Raw genomic sequence first — 7500 nt, 5'->3', positions numbered from 1 at the left:
AATCGGCAGAGGGCACCTTTTCCCTTAAATGGCTTAGGCATTCAGCGGGCGTTTTTTTTTGCAGGTGCCTCAGGCTAAAATGAGTTGAAGTCCCATGGTATTGTGCATTGCATATTTTCAAGGTTTAATGCAAACACTTTCATATGATATAGCCATTCCATAAAGTGACACGAAACAGTATTCACTTTAAATATTTAATACATTTATGAACATTATGAACAACATAAAGGGTTTGTGTGGTATGATGAGGGGAGAAAATATTCTCGGGTTCAACAGGAGGTCCCAGAGTTTTGCCATTATTGAGCAGATTTTGTTTTTGGATTCTGCTCAATAATGGCAAAACTCATAAAAACAATATATACAGTATATATAAATTATATATATGCAGTATATCTTAACAGCATTTTCAACTCATTTGTTGTTACATTTGGGAACCAGAAACACTGATGTTGAAGCCCCCATCTCATTGTCTCGCGCTGTTGTCTTCCTTTCCTCTCCTCTGTTCTCTTCTCTTCTCTTCTCTTCTCTCCTCTACCCTCCCCTCCTCTCCTCTCTCATATCCCCTACTCCTCTCCTCTCCTCTCTTCTCTTCTCTTCTCCTCTCCCCTCTCTTCTCTTCTCTTCTCCTCTCCCCTCTCTTCTCATCTCCTCTCCTCTCTCCTCTCTTCTCCTCTCCTCTCCTCTCCTCTCCTCTCTCATGTCCCCTGTTCCTCCTCTCCTCTCCTCTCATCCCCTCTCCTCTCCTCTCCTCTCCTCTCATCCCCTCTCCTCTCTCCTCCCCTCTCCTCTCCTTTCCTCTCCTCCCCTCTCCTCTCATTTCCTCTCCTCTCCTCTCCTCTCTTCTCGTCTCCTCTCCTCTCCTCTCCTCTCCTCTCTCATGTCCCCTGTTCCTCCTCACCTCTCCAAATTCAATGCCGGAAAAAATCTGCTGCTTTCACCATCAATACCACATAAATGATATATCTTGGTGCAGTGTTTTTAATGGTTGGCCAGGGCCCGCTGGTCCCATGTGATTGGTTCGACAGCTGAGCCCATTAGTCTGATCGTACAGTATAGATGCCAGAAACTGGCTGAGAATAGCGACTGTGAATATGGAGCGTGCATGGAATCTTCATTTGTCAAATATTCAAAGCACCAGGTTATTGGATGATTGTTATAGGAACTCCTTAAAGGGACACTGTGCAGGAAATGGTCAAAAAAGGTACTGCAACTATGCTGCTCATTGAAACTAGGCTCCCTATTGCCAAATTTGATCTTTACATGAAAGTTTACTAAGTATTAAACAATTATTTTATAGTATGGTCCAATTACAGTCATTTTTGCAGATAAAAATAGCTATTTTAGTAAATTCAAAGTGGCGGACCATGGAGAAGATGTGTGAAAACAATTTTTCCAGTTATAATGAATACTTAGAATTTGATGGTGGTGGTAAGTATTCATGAAAAAGGTAACATTAGTGAATGGGCAGCATGAATTCTGGAAATGAACAACTAAAAATCTCACACAGTGTCCCTTTAATACATAACGAGACCACGACAATTACATCAGGTTTACAATTGGCTTTCATGAAAGGACAGAGATTGAGAAGCCTGGAAAACGTGTTCCTAGCATGGCATCCTTGGTCTCTCTGTCTCTCCTTCCATGGAGGCAATTTTTAATGGGAAGCGCACCAAAAGAAGAATAAACATACAAGGTTATAGTTCAGCTAAGTGGTAGTTCTTGTCTGAGACAAACTTGGAGAGATGTCTCCTCCTGGTACAGATGTTTTCACAGCAAGAGCTCACACAGGGACAGAGTTTAATCAGAAACACAGAAAGCAAAAGTCCACTACAGGTTATAATTTTATTACAATGATAGCTGATATTCAGACACAGAGATCATGGAGGGTGATATTCAAGAAGGAATATTGCTTTCTCAAGAGAAAAGTTAATGAAAATAATGAAGTAACTTTTACTCAAATAACATTTTGAAAAAGTATATATATATTTTTACTTTTACTGAAGTAGATTATGCGCAGGTACTTTTACTTTCAGTAGGATTTAAACCACGTAAAGATACTTTTACTCAATTTAAAATGTTCTGTACTATATCCACCTCTGGTTTATCCACCTGTCAGTCCATTTTGGCCTCCTATTGTGGATGTGACTGTGTGTTCTCTTGTTGTCTCCTCAGGTATAAGAAGACCCCTGTGCAGGTGTACGAGCTGCGTTCTCAGGGCCACCTTCGCAGCCTGAAGCCCTCCCAGGTGAGCGTCCAGGTGGGCCTGGACGACCGCGAGCGCCCCCACACCCCCCCTCCCCCGCCGCTGGACCGACACGCCCGGGTCAGGCAGAGCCAGGGCAGCTCTCTGCCGGGGTCCTCGCGACCTCACTCCTCCTCCGTCACCGCACAGGACAGATGCTCCCTATTGGACGAGGAGGGAGGGGGCGTTGTATGACCAAAGAGAGAGGAGTAGATGAAGATGATTCAAGCCTGTGCATTTCCTGGATCTACGTGATGTGATGTGAACGGCCCTTTAGGAGACCTGTGGTTAGGAGAACTTTGGAGGCTTTAGGTTGAGAATAAATGAAGTCCCCTTTGCACTGTAGATGGCGGTTGCACACACCTTATAAGCCACAGAAAGAGAAGAAGGAGGAGGAGGAGGAGACCGAACTTGAGCACACTCCTTTGCGTTGGGTGGGCAGAGTTTGAATCAACTTATTCCACCAGGAACATCTTTGGTGTGACGTTTAGATCCCTATTAGTATCCTTCCTTTGACCTTGGGACCAATACCCTTCCTCCAGGAGTCAATGTCAACTTGATTGAGTGACCTTGGGCCCATATCACTATCCTTCCTCAATTGGGGATCTTTAACCTGTGACCTTGGATCCATAATAATGTCCCTCCTCCCACCTTGAGTCCATATCAGTATCTCTCCTTTGACCTTAGATCCATATCGATACGACAATATCCCACCTCCAGGGGTGAACTGCATTGTATGACCTTGGATCCATATTATTGTCACATGCTCTTGATTGTAAAGCATTTGTGGATGATCATGTAAACAATGGACCACAGTACATTATGAGAAAGAAAACTTTCAAACGGGCATTTTTTTTATCCAGTAGGACAAAGGGACAGGTGCTTTGCCACGACCTCGTCCCTATGTGTGCACGCATATGTCAGTATCCTTCCACTAGAAGTGACCTTGACTGTGTGACCTTGGGTCCATATCAATATCCCTCCTCCTGCTGTTTCCTCCGGCCTCTGACCTTGTGCCTCGAGGTTCAGTCTCCTCAATACACAATAAAAAACTGTGAGAAAGAGGCCAGAGGAGAGAGGAGTGGAGGAGAAGAGATACCAGAGGAGGGAGGAGAGGAGAAAGGAGGAAGACGACGGGTGATGCTGGAGTCCACCATACTTCCTCCATTCTTGACTTGACTGTGACTTTTTGTTTTGGTTTTGGGGTTTTGTTTTTACTCACAGATTCATTGCTTGAGTCCTTTTTATTGTTTACCCTGTGAGGTACATTAGGTGTTCCATGATGCCAAAGATAGCGTGTCCACAAGGCAAAAACACAGTGCAGAACGTTTTTAACGTGGTGCTTGTGCAATCAAATCATTGACAGTAGATGTAACTGTCAATGAATCAAATACTCAAGTGTCTTTTCTCACACGTGATTGTATGAAATATGTTGTGATGGGCAACCTGGATTCAGAAGCTAAAATCCAGTGCCACATATTCCAAATGACCTGCTTTCACTTGTACAAATGCCAATTGGCACATTGGACAGGTAAAACCAGAGCCATGGAAGTTACCGGACAAATAGACCAGCTGTGACGCGATTGAAGCACCGGAGAATCGCTTCTGTGCAGCAAGAGCGATACGAGCGATTGAAGCGACTAGCGTATGTCCAAGCAAAGCATTCAAACATTCCCATTGTCTGTGGTCACTGACCTCTATACAGTCATTGGCTGTCGCGGCTGGTCGCCGAACCGTGTCATAGAAAGTTGAAAGGATTTCAACTTCAAACTGTCGGTCTCGTCCCGCAAATCGCCTCTTGTCTCCACAATCGCTTTTGCGGTTAGGCTAATCCCATTGACCTCCGTGTTCCATTTTTACACAAAGATGGCGGCTCATGGACACACAGTGATATAGTTCCAAAATAGTTCCAGGAAGTGAGCGTTGAACACAGAAAGTGCAGTAAAGGTAAATGCAATTCATTTTAGTTCATTTTTCAGCCATCTTTGCTTGTTATGTAGTGGTTCTGTGTTAATCTTTAGCTAAAAGAAAGCCGCTCCCTAGAATTAATTGAATCTACTTGAATCATGACACCAACCAACATCCTGTACCCCGATTGTCATGACACCAACCGCCTTCCATCCTGTACCCTGGTTGTCATGACACCAACCGACTTCCTGTACCCCGGTTGTCATGACACCAACCGCCTTCCATCCTGTACCCTGGTTGTCATGACACCAACCGACTTCCTGTACCCCGGTTGTCCAGGGCTTTTGGAAAATGGAGCACTGGATTTTAGCTTCTGAATCACTGAGCATATGCTGTGCAAGTAGAAATGATGATTGCTTTTAAAATGTATGAAATATTATTATTAAAGGGGCATTATATTAATCACCGCAAACATTGTACGCACCCTGCACTGTTAGGAACACATTAGAAGCACCCAATACCAAAGGCTCCCTGTATTTACCCAACACCAGTGATTTCACTCAACACCAGTGATTTCACCAAATACTATATTCACAGATTGGCAGGTCTGCCCAATTGTTGGATTGCTTCTTGAATTTTGTGATGCTGCTTAACATTTGAAGAAACTAGGTCTGCACAAATAAGCTCCAAAAAATAAACGTTATTTAATTTAACCAAGCAACATTTCAGTCACCCTGGATTTTCATCAGGCATGGGTAACAGGGAGAAAGCCTGATGAAGAAAGCATGATGGAGGGTTGCTTGCTTTAATTGCTAGATTTGAGCTTATTTGGCTGTGCGCAGACTTACCTTCTTCAATTGTCTGACAATATTGTCTGGCACCTGCAACTAGTGATGTTGGATGTGTTTCTGGATGTGTGCACCGGTCCAGCACCCTACCCAAACATGCTGCTTAACATTCCCTCTACTGGTTCAGTGAACCGGCTGCTGGAACTATTCTGTGTCTGGACTTTTCTGTTCTAAACATGACGCCATGATGTCTCCCAGGCGGAGGATGAAGAGCCTGCTGTGATGGCCAGGATTTTTTTTCTCCCACTTTTTTATGTAACGTTTCGGCTACGGTATTGTCAGACATTTTTTTGGATGTGCAGGCTTTAACCTACTCCTTTGAAGAAACTGCGAACTCTAACGCTCAGAGGACCAGACACGCATAAAGCGTTTATCCATAACCAAGGCGAGAAACCTTTTTAAGAAAACACATTTTCATTCTGTGTTTAGTTTGTTTTTAATGAGCTGTTGGGCTGAGGAAAGTTATTTAATTTAGAGCACATTGCTTTACTCAGTGGACCTTAAATCTCACATGAAATAAATATTTTACCAGAAACTTGTGCCGTCTCTTCTCAGCAGTAATCTCGTCTCCACTTATCTTATTGACCAGGGGTGCTTACTATGAACACAGCAAAGGGTGCATCTTATCACAGGGGGGTGAGAGGTCATGGGTGAATCACATAATAACTAGATTGTAAAGGAGTCCATTTTGCTTGTGGACACGGTGGGTAACTGATAAATAAATAATGAGACTCAGCTTGTGATGATTGCGTTTCAGCCCTAATGCCATCCTCAATGTGTAGTAGTGGGAGTCTGCATAACGGAATCTGCACTTGGTTGAGTAGACGGCTAGTTAACAGGAAGTCTGGGCAGAGAAGAGGGAGCAGATGAATTATGTATAGAAGTCTCATGGCGCTCAATTCCCAGAAGAGAAGTCTGCCACAATACAATATGGCAACTGAGGAGAGCAACTAGGACAACACAAACCCAACCAATGACAACACAAAAACCCAACCAATGACAACACAAAAACCCAACCAATGACAACACAAAAACCCAACCAATGACCAAAAAACTGCAATATGACAAGTGGCACAACAAAACCACACCAAACAATACCCCAACTTGCAAAACCCCATCCAAGTAGCTCAACAAGTGTGTGTGTGCGTGTGCGTGTACGTGTGTGTGTGCGTGTGTCGGTGTGTGTGTGCGTGTGTGTGTGTGTGTGTGTGTCTGCGTGTGTGTGTGTGTGTGTGTGTGTTTTCTGAGTGTATAGGCTCATTTCGACGTTGCACCATTTCCATTGTGGATGCATGAGAATAATGCTGGATGTGAACACAAGTCTTAGTTTCCTCTCCTGCATGAGGAGGCGTTTACTGGACGTCAGCAGAAAAGCAGAAGAGGTGAATTATTTATAAAGGTTTTAACAGCAAAAGGCGTCCCTCTAAGTGGTTAAAAGGCTGTGTCTGCAGTATGCACGTTAACATGCAGAGTTGCTCTCCTCTGATTGTCTCCTCCATAATATTGATTATTATTATTACCTCTGCCAAGGAGGTAATGTTTTCGGTCGCGTTGGTTTGCTTGTCTGTCTGTTTGTTTGTCTGTTTGTTTGTCTGTTTGTCAGCAGGATAATTGAAAAAGTTACATGTGGATTTGGCTGAAATTGTGTGGAGTTATTGGAAATGACAAAAGGAACAAGTGATTCAATTTTGGTGGTGATCTGGATCACGATCCGTATCCAGGATTTTTTTTTTTTTTTTTAATTCTTCACCATTGTGGAATAGGGGGGAAATTGAAACATTTAGCAAAAACAAGGCCTTAAGACTTGGCAAAATTAGGGTGTAACATAGTGAAGTGTTCTATCAAACAGCTTCCTTGGCAGAGGTCTGCACTCTCTGAGTGCATTTCATGTCTTATTTTCTGTCAGTTGCGTCTCAGATCCAGCTTTGAAATGAAATGAGTGTCGTGTGCACCAGTCATGTTATAGTAAAGTGATGAGGACACAATTCTGTTCCACATAAATATTAGATCACACTCTATGCCTAAACATTAGTGCCTGCTCTGGCTTCTGCCTATTACTAGTCTTCCTCATTGGGAAACAGACAGGAGGACACAGTGGAGATGGAGGGATCAGCTATGGACAGCTATGGGGATGGAGGGATGGACAGCTATGGAGATGGATGGGTGGCAGGGCCGTCGCTAGGCATAAGCAGGGTACGCAGGGTGCTTAGGGCACCAACCAGTGCTTGTGGCACCAACCACTTTGCCCCCAAAATTGGTGCCTTTGCTTAATTTGAGATTGAGTAAAAATGTCATGAAAAAAATCTTGAATTACATTACAAAACAAACATTTATTAGTGAATAGATTGTTGTTATTATTATTTAATCATGGGGAGGGGGGGCACCAGTTATGCTTGGCCCCTCAAAGACCTTAGCATCAGCCCTGGTGGAGGGACAGCAGCTATGGAGATGAATGGATGTCAACACTACAGCTATGGAGATGAATGTCTCCAATACAGCACA

General features: G+C 43.6%; 1 protein-coding gene across 1 annotated transcript in view; it reads left to right on the top strand.

Moving 5' to 3' along the window:
* atp7b (ATPase copper transporting beta) overlaps positions 1 to 5533 on the top strand; it is a 61004-nt gene extending 55471 nt beyond the window's left edge. The window contains exon 25 of the mRNA XM_063211978.1: positions 2173 to 5533. Coding sequence (XP_063068048.1) covers positions 2173 to 2437 — 265 coding nt within the window. The 3' untranslated portion in view covers positions 2438 to 5533. The remainder of the gene's footprint in view (positions 1 to 2172) is intronic.
* Positions 5534 to 7500: the final 1967 nt, after the last annotated feature.

This window comes from Engraulis encrasicolus, chromosome 12, assembly GCF_034702125.1.
Source record: "Engraulis encrasicolus isolate BLACKSEA-1 chromosome 12, IST_EnEncr_1.0, whole genome shotgun sequence".
NCBI lineage: Eukaryota > Metazoa > Chordata > Actinopteri > Clupeiformes > Engraulidae > Engraulis > Engraulis encrasicolus.
The sequence above is the reverse complement of the archived record's forward strand: the minus strand, read 5'-3'. Positions and strand labels throughout refer to the sequence as shown.